The sequence below is a fragment of the Melanostigma gelatinosum genome (assembly GCF_949748355.1).
Source record: "Melanostigma gelatinosum genome assembly, chromosome: 7".
NCBI classification, from domain to species: domain Eukaryota; kingdom Metazoa; phylum Chordata; class Actinopteri; order Perciformes; family Zoarcidae; genus Melanostigma; species Melanostigma gelatinosum.
The window spans coordinates 11,016,030-11,040,346 of NC_136640.1; the positions used below are offsets into that span (position 1 = coordinate 11,016,030).

Sequence of the window (24,317 nt, forward strand, 5' to 3'; positions counted from 1 at the left end):
CTCGCTGGCTAAGGACTTCTGTATTCAATTATAGCAAAAGCAGAGAGAATGCTAAAACAGTAGGCTGGCAAGTCTGACGCAGGCCAGCTCCGTGCCGCTACACACACGCAGCTTGTTTGATTAAGCATGCACGCACATTTAAACACGTCGTAAACCGCAGTATTCACAACTAAGGATAAAGGAATGTTATAAAAGTTTTCCCTCTCTGGTATCTTTGTCCCTTCCTGCTCACATCTCTACCACAACAAATCCCCTTTAAAGCCAGCCCAGGAAGAAGGAGTGTGTGTTTGTGAGCCAAGCATCTACCAGCATGGCCAAAAGCTGGAGCCAATGTGGAAGCGCCTTAAGATGTACAAGAGTACAAGTGATGGTTGCTAGATGCTGGCTCCAAGAAAATCACCAACTGCATAGAATTCAATAGAAAAGGTCCCAAATTATTTTCTCTGGAAATACAAAGTCATTATTTTGTTGTCGGAAGAAGTTATGCCTTCAACAAGCTCGCTAAATGGTTCCTTGATGGCGATTTCGAGAATTAGTGCTTCACTCAGGGGATATTACGACTTTACCAGGAGTTTGTTTGGGGGTGTGTTCTATTTATTGACAGGCGTCTCCTCCTATTAGCTTCAGTCACAGATGCCAGCAAGCAGCAAATTGAAAATCAAAGCCTGAAAGTGTTACTTTTGGTATTTTTCTTCATGTCGTGGTGTGCATCATTGCATGTTGGGTATACGGTGCTCGTTGGCTGACCTACAGCAGTTCTTCACTGGCAAGCTTTATGTCCTCATGTACCAGCTAAAGCTGCCAGCTGAAGAACTGTTGTGGTCGGCCCTTCCCTGCATTGAAGACCCGTCCATCGCCTACAGTGACATGGGGAAAACGAGCCCATCAAATCCAGCCTCTGACAGCCATATCAATTGATAAGCATAGCTGTCACTGCATGGAAACCCTGTTACTTATGCGGCACGTTCATGTGTTGAGATTCATACCATGACACCTGCCGTATCATGTAACAAAAGCATTGCATCATGGGACAGTAGACTCGTCGCTGACATTTTGGGTTAGACTTCACTGTAGCTGTGCAGTTTAGGGTTTCTTTTTAATGTGTTATTATAATGCTGCTGTACAGTGTTGGCAGAATTGTAAGTTTCACCTGGCTTGCATCATCCCTAAAAAACAAACACATTTTAGTTGAGCATGAGCTGTCACATTCAAGTATTTTGTTCCTCATTTCAGATTTGGACTACAACTCCTCGGTGAAATTTAAAAAGGAAAAACATCTGAAATGGATTTCAATTTCGTTTGAAGAGAGCCCCTTCAGTGTTCAAACAAAAACCTCCAAGTTAAGAATCTGTCCACAAATGCTGGGAGCTCAATAGATCATTAATCACATGCGAAGCTAATAAAGTTGAAGGCTAAAAAAAACTGTTCTTTTGTCTATATCAATATTGTATTAAAATACCTTGTTGCTCGAGGTGACAATGGATATTAGTCATGCTCTGTGTTTGCTTAATGAATGAGAAAAAAACTAAGAAGAAATAAATAACCTGAAGACACCTGAAATTTGCCTCAGCTTTCACTTGTCTGCGTCATAACATTTCTATGTCATATTTCTGCTATTATATTTACCGCTACTATTATTATTTGTATTAGTCCTTTCTTCATTCTTATTATAGCTGTTGTGGTTAGAATTATTGTTGTTGCCTGTTCTCTGTCTTTCTCTCCGTCAACCCAACCGCTGGAGGCATTGGGCTGCCTTTTCAGCGCCCGGTTCTGCCCAAGGTTTGTACTCGTTAAAAAGAGGTATTTTTCTTGCCACCGTCGCCCAAGTCCTTACTCACAGAAGAATGTTGTACAATCCAGCCCTGCTCCATACAAAAAGCGTCTCTAGATTACTTCTGTTGTGATGTGACGCGACGTAAGTGAATTGGATTGAACATTTCTCCTCTGTAACAACCCTGGGTGTCATGCACAGGAGCGCACATATAAACTGACAGACAGACATCTTGCCTGTGACCCTCGGCAGTCATAAAGCAAACTTCAAGAGACGGGGCAATGCCCAGAGCAGGATATGAGAGCAAACAAGTCCCTTTAAAAGCTACCAGCCAGAGACGAACAGAGAGGAAAGGAATGTTTTGAGGCCATAACAAAACCAGATGCCCCGGCTTACTCTCCCTTGCACACATGCTCTCGGTTGCCTTCTCTCACTCCTCAAGCTCTTAACACCCCAGATGGAAGCAAGAACTGGGCAGAATCCCTCCTCAGCCTGCCTGAAGTACATCGTCTTCTTTATAGACTACCTTAACATGGTGTGGCTCCTCGCTCTCTGTCTCCCAATCTCCTTATCTGCTTGGCAGACATTTCCCCCCCCTCCCCCAATCCTCCCTCACTCCAGTGAGACACACAAACAAACAGGAAACACCAACACAGGATTATTCTACTCTCTCCTGTACATCCTCTTCAGGAAGCACTGCCAGTACCTGCATTAATGCGCCACACCAGTGCATTTTGTGATTTCTCACATTAACTTAAGTTTTGATCAATAAAACAACTCATTGTGATCCGTTTAAACAACATCGGGGTCCTAAAACTAATGACATGAGACAAAATGTTTACGGGTTCAATATCTGATATCACTTTGTAAAAGTTCATCAATACTGTATAATACTGTAGTGCAAAGAGGATCTGCACATTCATACAGCAATTGTATTTGTGTGACAACGGAAAATTCACCTGGGATGTGAAGTCATATACATGCATGTCTGACAGACTTTGTTTGTTGAACGGATCATCTTGCTGCGATGGCTCAAACAATGAGAGAATGGTTAGAAGTGGTGAACAGTTTGACCATTTTCACTGACAATCAACTCATCAATTTAGCTTGAGTCAATAAGAAATTCAAATCTGTTGTTCGCATGTGAATATATTGTATTTATCTTGCATTTGACTGTGGGAGCTGAACGACAGCACATAAGTGCTGCAGGCTAATGGACTCAGCAAACACTCTTCCTGTTGGAGACATACATTTTACAGCCAGAGGGAACGTAAACAATAATCTTCTTAAGGCGTGAGCCTCTCTGCGAGCAGCAATAGCAAGCCCTTACTCAAGCAATGTACTGTATCTGAAGAGGAAGTACTGACAGCTACTTTTCCATAACGTGGCATTGTTGTGCAGTTAGCTTACGGACCAAAATTGTCGTGATGTTTTTGTTGAAGCTGAATTTCTGTCAACACCTGCACAGATACCATACTAACAAGTGTTCTCAATTCATTTTAATAGCAGGTTAATATTAACGATGGCTGAGGGTTAGTTAACAGCTCAGTAGGCTATAATCTGTTTAAGCTCAGTAAGTGATAAGAAAGCCTGAAAGAGGCTGAGGAAAAAATAGGTACTTTTTTCACATCAGTAAAGAAAAACTTCAATAAAAAAAAAAAAGTAGCCTGAAAGACAATCTTTATCTTTTCAATAGATTGTTCATTTTAGAAGTTAGACAACATTAGAGCCAAAGCAACTCCAAAGCCAAATTAAAGTGGGATTTTCACTTATATTTCAGTCTTACAGAAGTCAGTTTGGTCTTTATTTCTAAAAACAAAAACTTTAAATGTCAGCAGTGCTTTGCATGAATGCATAAGACTGACCGAGACAGTTTTCCCTGCAGGGATAGGGTTGCCAGTGCCCTTTGGAATATGTAATACCAGTCAGATCTTTGCACAGCATGTATAGTCGTCAGGCCATTGACTTTGACCCCTAGCTGCTGGTAGATTAACTTCATCAAGTTCCTCCAACCCTCACAGAGAAGGTCACAGAGACGTCCTGCAGTCTTGTCAAGAACGCACAGTATATCTCACTGGGCTCTCATGTCTGCTAGAGATATTCTCCATCAGGACATCTATGCGAGATCGGATCTATGTTCCTTATCACTTCCCGTCTGATAGTAGTGCTTTCAATTCAATGGCTAAATTTAGAGACCAAAGCGCTAATGGACCAGACACACAAATCCTAGATTTTTAAATAAGGGCTGGTGTGTGTGTGTGGTAATTAATACATTGCATACGAGCAGAGGGCGTTTGTTTTCTCTGGTGTAGTGTTTGTTGCACAGCCCTGGTTCACCTCTTAAGTCAACGCAGGAAGAAGCTCCAAGGCCAGGTCTGAAGAGGTTTACAACCTTCCCTAAATTCTTCCCTGTGGGTGAAATCATGTGAAAGCTGCTTAGGCAGATTATCCCTGCCTCCATGGCAGCTGGCAGCGAGATCTTTGGGAGGGCACCTGACTCAAGACTGGTGATGACGCAACAGCAGCCTGCTTCCAATCCTCCATGACCTTTAGCCCCCGGAGGGAAAAGTGCATCTTGTGGCCTAAAGCAGGCAGGAACTAAACCAGAAGATCAGACACACACACACACACATCAACATACAAGCGGTCTGATTACTAAATAAATTTAACAAGATAATCAATAAATTTGTTGCTGAATGTGTTTCAGATTGTGTAATCCATGTTTAACCTTACATTTTACTGAACACAAATTTTGACACATTATTGACAACATTCTAACATATTTACTTATCAGGGATAAGATGATGTTTTCCTTGATTGTTTTCCATCACCACCCTTGTGTTTAGTCCAATAATCCAATCAATATATCTTTTTTTAAGCATTAATAATGCCCGAGAAGTAAACCATATCATAAAAGACAACAGGTGTGACAAAACTTTGCAGCGAAGGGAATACACTGGCCAGCTCCAGCCAGCTTCCAGGTGTAAGAATATTATCTATGTTGACCCAACTGTACTGCATTTTGTCCATACTGTCCGTTATAAGATATGAAAAGTCTTGATTCATTGATTTTTTTAAAGCAGCTGCATTAGGCCATTTTAAATCTGGAGAAGTTAATTTTGGCCACGTGTCAGGCTGTCAAGCTGGTAATTTACACTTAAATTGAGTCCAGGTATAAGTAGAAGAACTGTTTCCTAAATTTATTCCAACGAGATCTCAGGTGCACCGTCACATCATGAAAACACAATGCTCCAATGCTTAAAACTATTATAGAACAGTTCACTGCTTATACAAAATAAGTTGTAATATTTACATTTTCATTGAAAGTCTATGTATGCCATTGTACATCACTGAAAATGTGAATAATTCAGAATGATGTTCTGGTCTACAGTGAAAAATGAAATGCTTAGTGAAAGCCCCACATGAGCGCTTTGTCTGTCTCCATGTGATCCATGACAGAATCCAAGCAGATACATTAAAAATAACATTGATTTTATATGAGTAATCACTTTATGAATGATGTAGAAAATACGTCGGCAAGTCTCTCTCAAGAGAATTGAAGAGTAATTGTAGAAATGTCAGCAGCTGAAATGTGGCGAGTTCTGGTTTTTCTCATCCCGTCTTTCTTCGGGGTCGTACGGTCTTATTTTAAATGTCGGGAATCAATCACCGCGGGCTTCTGTTTAGTCTCATTCAGCTGATTTATGGGAGACTACCAAGCTTTGATAAATTAACAATGAATAAAGCAATGTATTGAAACGGTCAATAACTGCCTGAGCTTTTTGTCACATTTAACTGTGTAATGGATATGATCATAAATCATGTGAGGATCTAGAGTACATTACTGGCAACCATCTCCGCAAAGAATGCTGAGTCTTCATATAAACTGAAGGCAAAGTAATGATTTTTTTTTATAAATGCTTTGAATGTGGAAACACAGGTGAAAATCCCATCAGAGACGAGAAAAAATAAAAGGATAAATCAAACAGAGGTTGGATTTGCACCAAAAACCTCATATCTAACCATGCATATCCAACATAAGAGTTGTCTAATTCTAAATAAAAGATGAAAATGTCAAAAAGGTGTAAAACTGAGTAAGTCAGGGATTGAGAAATTATACAAAGTAGCCTACACCCACCACTGACAAGGGCCGCTATACTTTTGATGTAGTCTAAACACTGCAGCTAATACTTGGCCGGCACAGAGCTCCTACAATAGACGGCAGTTCCAGATAGGTGGGCTGGGAGGCAAACGCGAGAGAAAGTGAGAAAGTGTGAGAGTGGGATGCAATATAGTGTAACAAAAAGGGATAAAGGACTGGTATTGTGTGTCTGCAATCTGCTGCATTTACTACTAATTCCCATGCAGTGGAAATAGGGCACGTGTGTGTGTGTGGGTGTGTGTGTGTGTGTGTGTGTGTGTGTGTGTGTGTGTGTGTGTGTGTGTGTGTGTGTGTGGTGACGTCAGTAAAAGGTGCTCTTGTCAGTCTGGTGCTCTTCAGTGAAGGCCTATCATGTAATTCTTTTGAAAGTCTGACCAGTAGTGGCCAAACAATCTTGTTAAATAGCTGTGACGGGCACTAACGGACTGAAACATATCGATACAGTATCACACATTTTTTTAATAAAATAAGATAATCCTTTATTTGTCCCACAGTGGGGAAATTTGCAGGATTACAGCAGCAAAGTGGACAGTGCAACAAGAGACATCATTGGTCACTGAAGGAGCTGCACAGTGCTGATAGTGTCTCCTGCGTGGCGTTTACGATATAGTGCAGGTAAAACACAACCCCTGCAATGAGTTCACCTTGAGTCCACGTAATAAAGCAGAACACAGAGGCCCATACATGTCTATACGCTGGAGTGGGCCGTAGAGTGGAGGCTTACCCAACAGAGTTATAAATAACTGGACGGCCGGCACCTCAAGACGGTTTTGTCTGGATGGAGGGCGCTCAGAGTTCAATGTAACCGGACAACTTAGGCAGGGCCGTCTGGGATTTCCAAGCTACTGTTGGTTATTAGCACTTAGAGAAGAGCAGCATACACAGGCTCTTGTTTGGATACAGTTCAGCTTGTTACATACGCGTGCATACAAACGGCACATTCACTTAGAAACAAATACAACACATTGTTCTGCTAAACTTTCCCACTCACCCAAATTACAGGGTTTATTTTGCTTTTACAAAACTTCACAGTCTCAGGGGGGAGAGCTGAGCAAAACTCAACACAAGGAACAGCGTGTCACTAAAATAAGAATAGCTGGTCCACCTTAAAAAGGTCAGTCCACCTTAAGTGAGCCTAGCCTAAATGTGTCGCTAACTTTGGGGCTAACCCCCTTCACTTGGTGGCAAGCAAGACAAGAACTTGGGTCTTGAGGAGTTGAAGCATTAATTCACTGACAAATAGCAAAAACCGTACACACACTTCACTGCTACGTCCACAGCTAAACGTTAGTGTTATTCTTTAAAAGGAGTTTGCTACATGTATGAGACATTTTAGTTTAAAAAAACATCTTAAAAACAAACAAAAAAAAGAAATTCCCCAACTCTTAGGCCCGGCAGCTTGGAGCCAGCGGGACAATAAAGTGTATCTTATCTTCTCAATACACTGGCGGCAACCCTGACACCAACGATGATTCTCAGATAGCCTACAGTCTGAAGTCAAGGAGACGCTCATTCTTTATAAAGCCTGCCTGTCAATTGCTTTAATAAGCTCAATAAACAGATATTTGACCAAAATGTCTCCCTTTTGTCCAGGACATTGAAATTGTCCAAGACATGTGGACCTGCAATACAGTTTTCTAATAGAAATCCTGCATAAACTGCACAACAGAATTCAATGTGGAGTAAACTGTGAATTGCTTTGCCACAAAACAACCTAACTCGACCGTGTTCGTCTCATCATGCTGGTCCAGTAACAGAGTGGTTTACAGCCCATCCTGGGACTGGTTTCACGTTTCCTTTCACCTTACTCTCTATTCCTCAACAGCATAGAGGACTTCTTTTCTTCTCGTCATGTGGATGAGAAGTTATGGTGAAATACAGAAGGCAGGGTTGACTAGAACTGTTGTAATTCAATATCTTTACTTGCAGAGAGTAAGGTGGGAGGTTTGATACCACCATAAGACATGAGTGGCATCAACCAACCAATCCAACCAAAAGGATTGTATAGATATTACAATCCTTCATGTTTTTGTTCTGCTTACTGTGAATGTAGGCCGCCTCAAAGCTTCCTCTAATTTTACTCAAGTGAAAAAGTGGAAGCTGAACCCATCCTCTGATGTCAGCCTTTGGATGCAGAGGCAGCTTTCGGGTGTTTTAAGCAGGAAGGTTCAGCAAACCAAGATCACCTGAAACCAGTATTTTTTTAAATTTTATTTTATTTAAAAGAAAGAAAGATTAAGATGGGAGGAAGAAACGATGGACGTAAAATGTCTTCCCTTTGACTAGATGGATTTTAGTCTGATATGTGATCCCGCAATTCACACGTGATCTTGTGTGTTCGTCAAGCGCCAAGCTGCACCCCTTTCTGGGGGATAGAAAACCTAAGATCCTGTAGATGTCAATGTAATTTGACGTGGTAATTTTGACATGTGTGACGATGACCCAACAAATCTCATGACCTGTGGTCAGTTGCTCATCCGGACATCCAAACATATTTGATCGAAAACGCCAGGTTTCGTAGGCTAGTAGTGTTAATAGCCAACTGGCTAGGCTGAGATCTAGTTGGTACAGTCTGATGCCACAATATGCATGACTGTACTGCAGCAGCCTCCCACTCAAGCAACGTGCGCTATCCATCAGTAGTAAAGTAGCTGTCACCAGCATCGTTTAGCGATTCACCACGCTGACAGTGAATATTCACGTATTTTATGTGCAGCTTTTCTGAATTTGACTGTTTCTCTCTTAATGCGACAGCTTCCCCCACAAGGGGCCACGGCCTTGGCGCTTTACGATGTGATGCCGGTCTGGTCTATATATGCGTGTCTGCTCACCACATGCAGCATCCATGTGAGAGCAGTCTGACCTTTGAATTGAGCTGTATGTGACAACCTCACCAGCATGGAAAAAATGTGTGTGCGTGTGAGCATGTGTGTGTTTGCGTATTTGGGAGTGTCCGCCTCTCTGTGTGCATCTCACGCATGCTTGAGGAAATTGTCAATAGTTGCTCATGTAGACCAGAACCAGCTCAGCCCCGCCCTGCCCTCTGAGAGCACACGGTCCATGTTAAAGCCATCTCACCCAAGGGCGTGCTGGCCATCAGGTTCTTCAGTCAAACGTCTGGCCGTTTCAGTTCGTCCTCAGAAAATTACATCGCATTTGAAATTCGGCTTCTGGCTGGATAATGTTTCCCGGGAGGTGTTGGCAGAGACTTCCAGGTTCACTGGGTTTGTGTTCAGTCATGCAGAGTGTAACAGTGGACTGTGATACTGTAAGGCTGGGATTGATGCATTATTCACATAACTTGGTTTAGCTCCAGAGCTCCACATCAATACAGCCTTCTTTTAAAGCTGTATGGAGCACCTCAAGGTGGTAAGTCAAAATCAAACTAAAAATGGTGCAGGAGTGAATCTACAGGTTGCACATTTTACGAAGAACAAGATAATGATTTATCCACATCTCGGTGTCCTGTAAGCAGTCGTCTACATTTTGTGTGGTACGAAGCTCATTGTTGAGCTGAGTTGCTGGTGTGCTACAGTGCTACTACGGTATATATAATTTGATATTTGATTATAGATAGCCCCCCAACTGAGCCTTTTATAAGTTAAATATCACACTTTTCTGTTGCATCTTTCTGTAGCTTTCTCCATCTGCTGTTCAACAGGTAGCACGCCAGGTTAAGCGTATTGAGGTCAGACAGGATGGCCGCTGAACAGCACACGTTTAATCTGTTGGTTGGACCAGGTCAAGGGATTAGACCGGCTTGTTGGGGGAAATACTCCGGTCGATCCCGTCACTCTCTGCTGGCTGCACTTCAATTATATTCAATATCCGATTTCCCCCTCTCATATCCCCACAGCAGGCCTGGCAGAAAAGGTCAATACAGCGCAGAACACAATGAGTAATGACGGTAGCACAGGCGGGATTTTATGACAGGGTGACTTCATGGCATTTAATACTGGATAAACCAGATAGGAACAAATGACACTGTAAGAGACAATGAAACCATCAGACAGAGTAATGCCATTACCGTAATTCTGCAGGTGGTTGAATAACAACTGCAACGCACGTCATGCAACTATTCTTCTTTTCATATGTGATGTCCCTGTGACACACCTGCCATTAGTGAGTCAATTACATACAAACTGTTAAGTCAAGGGTAAACTCATAAGAGAGAGCATTGATGCTATGAATAGTTAAAGTACAATACACAAGACTGGGAGAGAGGCGGTACAAAGGAAAGTCATTTCTATTACCGTTTTATCTTTACATTAGTCATCAGCTGAAGGGCATCAAAAGCTCAGGTTTTGTGCCTTGTGAGAAAAAAATGTAAATCTGATGTCCGATATGTTCCGGGTGTTCTTTCCTGCAAAGAGTTAAGTTGCTAAATAAAGTAAGTTTTATTGCCTTTAATGCTTCTGGCTTTGCTGCTAAATTAAAAACAGCCAAAAGACATCAGGGCGTGTTGACGCGCTACCGGGGAAACAAGGCCGTAAAGGCTGGAATTTAGGATTTCCAATTGTACTCAAATTCACTTCACACAATGCAGTATGGGCCCGATACTTAAAGTGTTGACCTGTTCATTCTCCATTTATTTTACTTTGGCACAAATGTTCTCATGAAAACGTCCTAAATTTCTGTATACAGGCTTCTTTTGCATTTTGTTCGTCGTTCAGGTGGCAAACAAAGAGATCTGGATGTCTTAGTAGTATCATGACCTCGAAAGGGTAGAATTAGGTTTGTCTGTGTCCAGGGCTGTTTGGTAAATTGGCTCCATCAGCTCGCAGCATGGGCACAGCCGGATTTGCCTCGTCTTTGTCAGTGTCTCATCAAAACTATACCGCAATTACCACGGACACCACCGATACCAGTGACACATTACAGGCACCAGGATAAGAGGAGTTCCAGCAACAGATATGTATTCTCCAGCTTAAAATCTTGAACGATAAATCAAAAAGGAGGCTAAACGATGCTTAAATAGGAGCGTGTTAATTTCATAGTAGAGTCTAACAGTGTTTGTGTTAGAAATCACCGTTGCGTTATGTGTATGAGAAACAGGGAGCCGGTATGTACTGTACGAGTGCGTTTATGTGTCGTGTGCATTTGCCCTTTGTCCTGGCTGCTATGTGTTCTGGTATGTAGCTAAAGGTCGGGGCCAGGCGGAGAGCAGGACGACAGGGGCCCGGTCAGGGGGAGCTGTGGCTGGGAAGAGCCGCAGAGCCAAAGGCCAGCAGCTCTGAAGAGAGAGGGGATTAGGACGGAGACATGGATATCAGAGCAAAACAATGCAGATCCTTGTGCACAGGCTAAAAGAATACAGGCTATAGAATGCAAGAGGAAATAATCAGTTAGTGCACTATGTATGTTAAATATCCCTCTACCGAGACTGAAGCGAAACGTGTGTGTAATTTAAGAGCAGCAACATCTCGGAAATGTGAGCTATGACATTCCGGAAACTTCTCGCCCGTCATTAACTCGCTGCATGCGTTCACAGGGCTCATGCACAAGCTGTTCCTGAGAATGCTGCAAGTCCAGATAGCTACAACACACACACACACACGCTATAAACCATCCAGCAGTCTTCCAGTTGGCTATAAGCGGTACTGCAGGGTCAAAAGTATTCTGCCTCAGCGGTTTAGAGAACGGTGACTCTGACCTCTGACCTTTTCTGCTCAGGCTTGTGGCCAGCAGGCTGCTTTACACACGTCAGGCCTGTGTTTTGCTGGATGAATAGACTGGATTTACACAAGGAAGAGAGAAGCAAGTAGTTATCACATGACAGATTGCGTCAAGCTAAATATGGAAACACTAAGTGTTGAAGGGTTAAAACACTGTTTGTTCCGAGAATAACTAGCAACAGAACAAATGATCATTGTCTTGTTGACTCGCTGCAGAACTTTGTAAGAAATGTTTGCGAGGCTGCCATTTGTTATGCAATCTTTCAGATCTGTGACCTTGTTCTGCCTAAAAGGAAATTAGACCTAGAAATGTGTGCCAGTGGAATATTACAAGGGTTAGAAACAATACCATGAACACCTGCATGATCTGGTGATGAATGCCAGATAAATTGAAGGACCGGCATATAGAACCATTACTTTGTAGATTTGGGAGCTTAGGCGAGCGAGTGATTGTTCAAATTCCACAGACATCTGGAACATATAGAATGAAAGTTGTGTGCACAGCTTTCCTCCATTTTGGCCCCTTTGATAAATAAGGCACACACAGAGTTTAAAAGGTGGAAAGGAAGATCCAAATATGAAATCTTGAGCCTGGAGGATTTGACTGGCTTGATAGAACTGCTGCCATGTTGCTTATCCTTTTTAAATCTTTGGAGGAAATATGAGGGATGGACTGGAAACCTTCAACATTTCACTTCCTAATCTGGTGGAGTAGAAGAGTCAAAAGGCATAACTTTGATGTATTTATATTTATTTAGTGACCGCAGAAGCAATGTTACATCAAAAAGCCAGATTTCTAAATTGTAAGAACAAGTGACTTACGACTCACATTTTGGATAATTTGATAGTGCACATCTGTGCACTACATACTTACATTACAATGGCGCAGGTAACAAAACAATTGTTGCTGCAATTTCTATCAAAAGGTTAAAAAAAAAAGTTGCATGATTTATTAATTTAATGAGGGATGGATTTGTGCTTCACTGACATTAAATAAAGAACTGCGTTATGTTGTGTTGCTGTTATTTTGTCCAATCTCTGATTCTTCTCCTGTTCAATACAGAACGGTGTAGCATCCATGCCATCCATTAACATGAAAATACTGCTGAATTACTTCTCGTAAAACAGACATTTATTACCGTATGCAGGCTCAAATGACGGTTGAGTTGAGGAACGTTTCTTCACTGTTCCTGATAGTCAATTTATCACAAAGCAGTAAATACTAAATAAAGTGTGTTCTGCATCTTCGACCCCTACTTTTATTCAGAAACGGATTTTCTCCAGATTGTTCAGAAGCAAATTGACATTTACAGAGCAGCCTCCGTGTTTTTCCTGATTAAAAATATATTTTAAAAAAGACCAATGACCAGTCCAGCATATCGTGCATCAATTCAAGAAGGGTTAATATTGATATGTAACCCAAGGAGAAAACTGTGAATCATCCATTATTATACAGTCAGAACCCTTAAAATGACATATGTCTCCAAGTAGTTAATCCACGGCCTTGCTAGACCAAAATGACAAAAGCAATAATTGTGCCAGGCTATCCCAAACCAGCGAATGATCCAAAAACTTCAAACTGATTAAATAAAAGAATAAAAGACTTCCAAGCAAGACAACATAAGACATTTAAAGAGTGTTGGAAAGCATCTGAAGGTTGGCGAAGCCGTTTTCCTTTCAAAGTCAGAGCAGATGAAACCTCTGGCAAAATGTCTCCACTGATGTTAGGAATTCTGTTATATGCATTACTGATGTGTGAGTGTGTGAGTGCTGGTGTGTGAGAGCCACATTTCCAGCTGAGGGTACAGCCGCAAGGCAGCACAGTGTGCACATGCCTGTGCTTCTCAGAGAGCACTCCTCAGTCATTGTGTGTGTGCAGGAACAGGGTGTTGCTGAGTGTGATAAAATATTTGTGCATTTGTCTTCAGCCCAGAATGTAGGTGTGCATAGTAGATTAACCATACCAGGTGTGTGTGTGTCTCTCTCTCCCCTTCTATGGAAGTGGCCAGGGAGGCTGTGATTCATGCAACGACACACGTACTAACAAACACAGAGGAGATGGTGCCTTGGTCTTAATCTGCGGATGTGTGTGTCAGTGCAGCGATGCTGAAGTATTCACATCCTTTAAATACAAGTAATAATGGTATAAGTCTTGCACTCAAAAGTTTCCATACAGCTGCTCAAGTTAACTTGAGGTGGAGACCGATCCAAAGAATATTATCAGACTGTGCAGTCTTTGGTGCATTTTAGCATCTTTCAGCTCGTTGTTTTGGTTTTACGGCCCATAACTTCACCATTTTGGTTCACTCTCAGCAACCAACCCGCAGCAGACATTTAATCTGATATACCCACTTTACACTACCTCAGCACCAAACAACAGACAGACACACTGAGCGACTGGTGAACACAGTGGAGCATCTAGAAGTTAAAGAGTTCGATATCCCTCAGGAGTTAGTGGACGCCAAAAGTTAAAGGGAAGGTGAATACATGATAATGTTGCTCCGTGTCTGCTGATGTGTTGATATGTAACAGTTTGCCAACACATTCTCATTCATTAGTCAGTTTTATTTCAGTTTCATGCAAAACATTTACATGGTTACAAGGCACCGCTATCAAATATCAAAAATGAAGTATGTTAAGCTCGTCACACTGCCCTCATGTGGCAAAAACAAACATTGTAATGCAATGTAAAGTAAAAGCACTCATTAGGCAACAGAAGACCTCCGTCAGCGTTAGTTGGATTATGTTTATTGGCAATTTAACATGTATGCAGCATTTTCATGCATCAGGTCTAGGTGGTGATAATTATTTAATCATTGTAGGTTTTACGAATTTAAATCAGCTAAATGCATAGTGACTACATCTGCCAAATACATGTAGTGGTGTTGTCTCCCAACCTTGCACAGTGAGCCCCACACTGCTCTTATTGCACGTTCCTCTTCCTTTCACATCTGCTCAGTCAGCTCTACACGTCAGTCTGACAGGGAGCGAAAGATGGCTGCTCTCTGCCTCACTCCCACAGCACAAGCACAAAAGGTTTACACATTCATAAACATTATGCTATGTGCGTATATGTTGTGCGTCATGGAAGGAGCCCTCCCTCGTGGGTTATGTATATGAATGAATGGCTTCCACACAGGGCATGGCTCCTCCCTAGGAAATCCACCACTGTACTTTCCAAAAATAGAGTATGACTTGCTTACAGTGGAACTAACGCTACGATATGAAACACTGACTCGATGTGAAGACACGGACGACTTTAAATCACCAAACCAGAACCTTATTCAGTACAAACCGCTCATGAAATGTTCTTTCCAGTTTGTATTGCAGACAGGGGTCCAACAACGATTACATCGCACCTTTCATTCTTGTAAACTCACAGATACGATAGTTATGTAAAAGGGTGTAACTATAGCAACACAAACCTGTCATCCAAGCACCCCACCATACGACCAGTGTTTCCACAGTGAAGGAGAAACAATTTTACCTGTTTCTTCATGTTATTTAAGTGTATAAGATCATTATTATTATAATAATAATAATAATAATAATAATAATAATGATGTTGCTCATGAAGCCAGCATCCCCTACCACCTCTGAGGAGTCACAATTTGTTGCGACTATTATAGATGAATTATTAAGTCGTATGAAGTTTATTTGTGTCGCCCAGTATTCCATATAAATGTCTCAAAGGGGCTTCACACGTCCACATTGGCAGCGCTTCCAAAATCAGGCCCAACATGTTCAAGAAGACCAATCCTGCTGCGGTACCGATCTCCTCCACAGGAGAGCGCAGAACCTCATCGCCTGTGCTCGGAGAGCTGCCAACCAAGTACATAGCAAGCTGTTGCCCAATCCTGTTTGTCACATCAGTGGAGAAAAAAAGGCTAACTTTATAGTATGTTTCAGCACTTTCCAAGGATAAGGAGGTGCTTTTTGAATAAGAGGCAAGACTGCAACCTTGCCTGCTAATACATGGTGAAATACATATTCCTCCACAGAGAAAACACAAAGCTGTTAAGTTGTACAATTGTGAGCGCTGCCAAAAGGTGCAGTTATGGGGTGTTCTATTTGCGCAATTAGTACGGAATAAGGCATTAACACTGGGTAATGCTTTAGAATAATTGCCCCCTCAAACTGCTTGCAGACTTTGTTCGCAAGCACAACAGGAGCCTTGGATTACTCACACACACACACACGTACGCACACACTGCCCAGATGGGAGACAGATGTTTAACAGACAAGGTCAAGGAGTCCATACAGGGATTGTCTCCACCATTTCTCAGTGTTCTCGGCATTGTTCAGATCACCACATCCACATAAGTCCTGGAAATTTCCTCTGGAATGGAAACCATGTCCTCCTCTCACAGACCTATTTGTGTTTCTTTTCTTTGCCTCAAACACTTTTATTCTGGTCTCGTGGTATATTCAACAGGGTTGGGAGTCAACCACACAGACATTGACGTGCACACTTAAGAAAACAAACAAACAAAACTAATTGAATCCTTTCAAAAAGACTGTTTCTCTGCCTTTCCGGATGTTTCTGGGGTCCGGCATTATTCAGAGAAAGTGCTGATGATGGCCAATACTCAAACAAGGAGAGAGATTATGAAACATGAGGAGGAGGAGGAGTCTCCAATCTCATTATCCCCACCGAAACTAATCCACCAGGAACACCTCCAAGTAATCCATACCCATGTACCTCACACATCATTGTGACACACACGGATATGTATAGATACACATGGTAGTATAAGGGGATACATAGTAATAAACTAAAAACAAAGATGGCGGATATGCAGGATACAATGTTGCTGGGCTTGGAGGGAATCAAAAAAACCATCCTGCATGGAGGCACCGGAGACATCCCAAAATTCATCACTGGGGCAAAGGTATTTATTGACATTTTCTGATCAATTACGTCTTTACGTTCACTTTTTGGACCGCTAACCAACTTAGCTCTCATCAGTTATAGACTAAGTGGTGCGAGTACACAGCTGTTTCACTATACAGCCCATTGACCGTTTTGTAAATGAATCTAACTGAACCAATTTTCATAAAAACAACTAATTTATAGTCTGTACTTTGGACAAATGGCTGAATGATTGAAAATGTGTCTCACAAAGCCAGTTTCAAATGTTCTAAATCTAATTAGAGGTACGAATGGAAGTCAACATGCGCACTAATTATGCACATCATCCTGAGCATGCAGAGACAAAAGAGCAAACCATTTTTCTAGACTGTGGTTGCAGAAAAGCATAAATATCATGTCGACTTGATTTTAACAGATATGCTATTTGCTTCTGATATATCATCTAACAATGAGTTAATTCAGATGAGTCTCCTCTTCATAAGAACCAGATTTAAAAGAAGCAATAAGGAACAGGAACGTGATTGGCCTGCTGAGACTATGATCTGTGAAGGTTTGATTTTATTTTCCTTGTGCCAATTTGAAGCCATTGCAGCCGTTATGAGGGGCGGCACATTCATGTGGTTGCAATTCCCCGCGGCAGACAATGACCCTTTAATGAGAAGAACATTTTCAAAACCTAAATGAATACACCTCGAACCATCTGCATCAGATTTGACAAAATGAGTCTGCAACGTAAAGACTGCTGTTATGTACGTGTGCAATTATTTTTCAAGAGGTGTCATACGAGTGTGGAGTCTTGCCATTTCCCTGTTCTTACACTCATGGCGAACTGTGTGTGGTTAAATGGCGTTATAGTTTCCGTCTCTGCTTTCTGACAGTGGCAGTTGGATGAAGTTATCATGAAATATGAGAGCAGCTCAATGTGTGATCTGAAAGTGTCTTAATCCACTTTAAACTGACAAGTCTTTGCAATTCATTCATTTGTTATTTCCCCAACGTTCTGTCCACGCTGTATCGTTTTGTCGAGCAAGCATCGTGTAGCTTCTTCTCTCCGTGTGGTTCTCCTTCTCTGTGGTTCTTTTTACTCCAGGTCACGTTCCACTTCCGCACCCAGTTGTGCGATGATGAACGCACAGTGATAGATGACAGCAAAGTGGTGGGGACGCCCATGGAGATAGTGATCGGCAACATGTTCAAACTGGACATCTGGGAGACCCTGTTGTCTTCCATGAGGATTGGGGAGGTGGCTGAATTCTGGTGCGACATCATTGTGAGTGCTGAAAGATGTTAAATGTCAGCCGTTTGAGTGTTGCCTTGTTTTCCTTCTTGCTTGTTATTAAGCACCGTGCATCGTCTGTTCGTTAAAATCCCTTCTGAGAAGTTAGGCTGTTCACTTTATTCAGAACGACATCACACATGCAGATGTGGAAGTTACAGACCCTGCTTTTAATAACGAGTGGTGCAAGTGCCCCACTTATACATTTAAAGATACATACATACATACATTTAAAGAAACATAAAGCACAAGCATACTGCAACCCCCCCCCCCCCCTCTGATTACTCTGCTCTTCGTGAAACAGAAAACGAACACAGATGTATCGAGACAATAAATGTAAAGAACAGAGTGGGGTGCTCTTTTCAAAACTGGATCAACAGGCTATCTGAAGCAAAAACAATTATTGCAGAACAATAATTAACATGGTTTGCATTCACGCATTAAGAAAACTGCCTCAGGAACATTTGATTAACTTTCAGTTTAGTTTTACTTAATAATGAATGTGGTTTCTGTGTGACCTCCTGTCATGAAATATTGTCCCATAGACTATACCGATATGTAATATATAGATATATGATCATCTGTACCAGAGACAGGTGTTATGAAGCAAACATACCTTCTCTGAATGAGAAAAATAAATAAATAAATATATATATATATATATATATATATATATATATATATATATATATATCAGAGACAGATGGGTTGAGGCATACTGTCATGAATCTGCAGCAGCCTCACTTTTCCCTAATCGGCTCCGATTCCGGCTGAATCAGCATTCGTGACTCGCCTCCTCCGATTAGATTTGATGGGGCTTAGAGCATGCATTCACTCCTCTCTGAACAACATGGCTGCGTCTCTCTCTCTCTCTCTCTCTCACACACACACACACACACACACAGTGCAATGTCGCTTCCATCCAGTGGAGGGCAAACTTGCCGCGTTAGACTGAGGAGATGGACTGGAGATATTGTGAAACAAGTCATTTTAAGTGGAATTACAATCAATCTTTAATCAGTTTGATGCAAGATGTATCAGAAGTCCTGTTTAGGGTAACTGCAGCAGAAGTATGATCTATATCGCCAAATTATTCTTAACCAAGGAAGTGCATGAGACAGAATTTGAAAGCTGCTTAAATATCGAAAGTCACCTTTAGTCTAATTCCATTTTATATTTTGACTGTTGCGATCCTCTCGCCACTCCAGCACACCGGCGTTTATCCACTTGTGGCCAAGAGTATGCGGCGCATTGCAGAGGGCAAAGACCCAGTGGACTGGCACATCCATACGTGTGGTATGGCCAACATGTTCGCCTACCACAGCCTTGGCTACGACGACCTGGACGAGCTGATGAAGGAACCAAAACCACTCTACTTTGTCCTGGAGCTGATCCGGGTGAGACAGAACAGAGTCGGCCACACGGATTTGCGTGGATCGTTGTCAAAGGGAAGCTTTACAAGAGAGGAGGGGTTTGTTGTTTTTAAACAATGCATGTGTGTTTGGTAGGTGCAGCAGCCTAGTGAGTATAACAGGGAGACGTGGGCTATGAGCGATGAGGAGAGGCTGAAGGTGGTCCCCGTGCTGCACGGCCACGGCAACAAGCTCTACAAACAAGGACACTACCAGGAGGCCACACAAAAGTACAAGGAGGCCATCATCTGCATCAAGAACGTTCAGACGAAGGTACATCAAGTCATCGGTCGGAAATCTTATTTCCTGCTATAAAACAGTACGCATAGACATGGATCTAAACCACTTTCTTCTTCTGCAGGAAAAAGCATGGGAGGTCCCGTGGCTGAAGCTGGAGAAGATGGGCAACACTTTAACGCTCAACTACTGCCAGTGTCTACTCCGCATGGAAGAATACTACGAGGCCATCGAGCACACCAGCGACATCATCAACCAGCACCCAGGTTTGGCACCGACAGACGTGTGCGACTCAGGCGGCAACCTCCAGTTCTGAAAAGTGAAGGCAATGCGGGAGTGTCTTAAACCAGCATCTAATAAGTCAGATTACATGGAAGGCTATGAGAAAATAACCCTACTTATCACTCGATTTATTACCCGAGGAAACAGTGTAAATAAGCGTTTATGGTTTCAATTACTAGTTTTCAAGTCCTCTTCAATACAGCATGATGTTCATTTGGTAAATTATGGTCCCATTTAGAGTAAAATAGACCATAAGGCAGGGTGTGATGTAGGGTGGTGCTACCTTATGATTGACAGGTTGCTACCACTGCATTTTCCAGCCTGGAAGTCGTCGATGTTTTTGTCTTTCAACATTTACCCTTTCACATTGTGTTTTCAGCTAATGAAAGTTAATTCTAACATCTTGGTGACTAAGCGTGATTGGGGACGAGCTATACTGCCTGTGACCCTATTCTGTCTCCTTAAGACGGGTGACGTCATAGTGACTACTTCCACTTACTATATACAGATGGTGTGCTTCTACCATGGTGGAGTGAGGGGTTCAATGGTCTTACCAAGTACAATATCCCAGTCCAGCCAGTTGATATATTGTAAAAGGGGAGATCCTTGACTTTGATAAATACCCTATATGTGTACGTGTTCATAAGTAAAATACATAGAATTATTACATTTTTGCAGATATTTCACATCAGTTAAGAACATCGAGCATACACGCTTGTCTTGTTGACCAGAGCTGCTGACAAACATGCTTGTATTTGGCCTCCAGGTGATTTTAAGGCCTACTACCTGCGAGGGAAGGCCCACGCGGAAGTGTGGAACGAGGCCGAGGCTCGGCAGGACTTCAGCAGGGTGCTGGACCTGAACCCCGGCATGAAGAAGGCCGTCAAGAGGGAGCTGGCTGTGCTGAACATGCGCATGGAGGAGAAGAACCAGGAGGACAGGAACAAGTACAAAGGCATGTTTTGACAGGAGACTGAAGCAGAGGTTTGAGGGCCAGATAAGCCACGAGCTACAGAAGAGTAACGTTGGTAAATCACAAATCTCCACACTTCATTTTGCCTTTAACCCACTCCCTGCATTGACTATTATAACATGCAAGCTTCAGGTGTGCTGGTAGGTGGATTTTGCATTAATTTGGACAGAGCCATGCTCGCCGTTTCCCCTCATTTCCAGTGTTTATGCTAAGCTACTTAGTTACATATTTACCACTCAGATACCAGGAGTACAAGTCTTCTTACTCTCGGAAGGAAAGCCTAAGCATACTTCCCAAAATGTTGAACTATTCCTTTGCTATTGTTCTGATTTGTAATATTGTTTTTGGTATATTTTCTCATCATGTATAGAAAATAAATCATCCATTTGACCATGACTGATTGACACTCGTTAACTGTTGGATATATCTTTCTAAATATGTCCCCACACCAGATGTTATGCGACTCCACAGCAACACCATTATTGTAGTTTTTTTAAAAGCCAAATGTCACAAAAACAGTACCGAAGAGTTTAGGCGGCTATGTTATTTCTAAATTGTTATCTATAGTCAGCAGTCGTATAAAAAACAATAAAGCCCAGTTACTCCTCCGAGTCTTGTAAGCACATTGGCCTTCCACAAGGTGGAGCTCTGACCACGTTGTTCCTCTGTTTCAACCTGAAGCCTGTTGGAGAAATTATTCCAAGCACAGCATTGTCATTTTTTTAATGAGGAGTCTAGGGGCTCGTAAAAATAAATGATCTGGCTTAAATGCACGGCTCGGCTCCTCCCCATCTTTTCCTTTGTGCACCTTAAAAAGAGAGAGCGGAAGGAAACAGAGCGTTTCATGCAAACGGCTGAGTTATTACTATCACGTCTGGGGAAATGCACTGAAAGACACATTTCAATGCACTCGTGTTTGTGAATTAAGATTAAATATTAGCTCAATAGCATGACATCACACAGAGCTCAGTTTCATTGAGGGAATCCCCACTCATCAGTACCACAGGTCACAGCGCAGTGTTAGCAGTCAGGAAATGAGGCCGACGCTAATGCATCAGTCCAACAAAGAGGAAAATCAATGAGAGCAGATCAAAGAAACGCGGATTAAACATTCAAGCTAAAGCATCCAGCCCATCACAACCACCGTTACTAATGCAGTTCCTGTCGAGTCTTGCCTGATGTGAGGCAACTAAACAAAGAGACTAAACCTGCGGTTTGATACAGCACTCATTAGAGACCATATGCACTTTATCTCTTCTCAGATCCAGTATTACATTTTCTTTATCTTCACACTTGATATCATCAGTGCTAATTAGAAAAAAATGGAGTGAGAAAGAATAGATTCATGATGCAGGGCTGAGCCATTGGAAACCCTGCCCTGGACTCAAACACGGAGCTACAGTAAACTCTGCATAGCAGCACAATCTGCTGCTGGCTTTCCTCCATAAACCACTGGTGCTGATGTTGGGAAGAGGGGAAGAAAGGGAGGAGGAGGAGGAGGAGGAGGAGGAGGGGGAGGCTGTTCCTCAGCAGACTGACTGCTCTGCCCCAACATAATATGCGTCAAGACGGCAGGAAAAGGACAATCTCATACAGGAAGTACGGTGATTGTATAATGAAAATAAAATACATTTTTCAAAGGAAGGTAAAGAAAATGTTTTATATTTTGTGTTTCTTGTATTGGTCTGTACACTTTCCATGTTACATTATAAATTAATACAAAAGTATGAGGCAATACAATTACTTTATGTACTGCATACGTTCTCTCTTTCATTCGTATACATTGCATTCATTTGATGAATACTTGCATGACGGCAGATGGAGCTGGATTCTGAACCAGCACCCCTACGAGCAGAAGCCACACAGGCTTTAAAACTACAGTTATAGTATAGACATAGTATAGCAATAATACTGAACACAGAATATTGTATCAATGTACATCACAGGCGTCAAACTCAGCCGGAAACGAATCCGGCCCGCCACGTCATTTTATGTGGCCCGCGAATCAGCGAATTTTTGGAAAAATAATTAAAAGTTAGACTTGGAAATAAAAGTATCCCCATGGTCAAAATTATGAGACAGAAAGTTGGAATTATGAGATAGCATGTTGTCTGTGTACCGACATTAAAACTATCACAACAGGTGGACAGGAGAGGCAACAGCCCGAAAAGAGGTTTTCCAACGATTGAAAAAGATCGACAAATAATCCCAAAATGTCCACGAAGAGAAAAATTGATGCAGAGGGAAGAAAATGTAATGAAAGATGGGAAATATTCTAATGAAAGCAGACAACACGGATACATCATCTATCCATGTTCATCAGACCTGACTCTCAGTGAGCAGCTCTTGGATGTAGCTGCCATGCACAGGACGACGACAGGGAGGAACATTAGTGATGCAGAGAGGTGACACAAACAGCTTTGAACAAAGTTAATGTCATAACTTGTGTTTGATATTTGTCTTTGTTATTTTCTTTCATAGTTTGATCTTTGATAGAGTCATGTGGGTTTCTTAACCCTCAATTAAAATAATTGATGTTATAATAACAGAAATGTGTTTAAATATAATTTTTCATTTATATAACTGCATGTACAATATTTTTACACTTGAATAAACAAGCATCAAATGCAGAGAGAGTTATTTAACAATATGTTAGGGAGAAGTTAGTTACACAGTCTTACAGTTACAACCGGCCCTTTGAGGGCGACCGTGATGCTGATGTGGCCCAGAGTGGAAATGAGTTTGACACCCCTGATCTACATCATTTGCCTTGAAAAGTGTTTCCCCCAAAAAAGGCCGTGTAATTCTGTATAAAAAAGACATTCTTGTTGCACAGTGATGAAACCTCATCATGTGATGATGAGGTTATATGATAGGCTAATGAATTAACTTATTTAGGAAAAAGGATGACGTGCATGAACATCAAAGTGACAGCACGTAAATTTCACTTCACAGAGGCCCTATGTTCAAACCAACAACACTGCAGACGCAACTGATTATCAATCACACAATCGGAAATGAGGACAAAACTCAGAATCAAACAGAATGTAACTGACAATAAATAAATAAGAATCTATTACCACTGCAGATGCAACAAACATTTAGCCACAAAAAGAAAGAGACACTTCTTAAAGAATCAACAGCAGAATAAAACACACTAAAGCAACGCAGAGATGTAGAAACATGATCTTGCAGCAGCAAACAAACACATATTAGGGGGGGGGGGGGGTAGATGCACAGATTTTGCAAGTGTAGAGCACACACGAACAAAGTTTATCATTAAACTCACCTGTCTGAACCTCGTGCAACGCAAAGCCTCCTGTCCTCCTCAATCTGCTCCAGGTTCCACTCCTTTCCTCGTTCTTTCTCAAACATCACCAGTCTACTCAGCCTCTATGTCCCATGTGAACCCTTTAAGTTTTAAAACACGTTGAGCTGAACGAGACTCTGCAGTCACTCACAAACAGCACAGAGGCATAGAAGTCCCGCAGGCACCGTTACAGTGCTGGAGGATTAGCATTTTAGCATGTCCATCAGAACTAGCACACACCTGTGTGTGTTAGATGTGCGCATGCTCGCCAGGTGGTGCGTCGATTAATGAAGGCAGATGCGACCTTTTTCTCCTTTTTTTTTTACCCATAACGAAAATGACGTAA

At 42.0% G+C, this 24,317-nt stretch overlaps 1 protein-coding gene across 4 annotated transcripts in view; it reads left to right on the forward strand.

Annotated features, from left to right (window-relative positions):
* Nucleotides 1-21,057, forward strand: part of aipl1 (aryl hydrocarbon receptor interacting protein-like 1) — a 30,960-nt gene extending 9,903 nt beyond the window's left edge. For 2 of the 4 annotated variants that reach the window (XM_079272125.1, XM_079272124.1), the window contains exons 3-8: nucleotides 14,568-14,644; nucleotides 17,572-17,751; nucleotides 18,966-19,154; nucleotides 19,266-19,442; nucleotides 19,531-19,672; nucleotides 20,455-21,057. In XM_079272125.1, the coding sequence (XP_079128251.1) occupies nucleotides 14,603-14,644; nucleotides 17,572-17,751; nucleotides 18,966-19,154; nucleotides 19,266-19,442; nucleotides 19,531-19,672; nucleotides 20,455-20,654 (930 nt within the window). In that variant the 5' untranslated portion in view covers nucleotides 14,568-14,602 and the 3' untranslated portion in view covers nucleotides 20,655-21,057. Of the gene's footprint in view, nucleotides 1-14,567; nucleotides 14,645-16,131; nucleotides 16,501-17,571; nucleotides 17,752-18,965; nucleotides 19,155-19,265; nucleotides 19,443-19,530; nucleotides 19,673-20,454 lie in introns of those variants that run through there. The other 2 variants (XM_079272122.1, XM_079272123.1) reach the window with 2 other exon arrangements.
* Nucleotides 21,058-24,317: the final 3,260 nt, after the last annotated feature.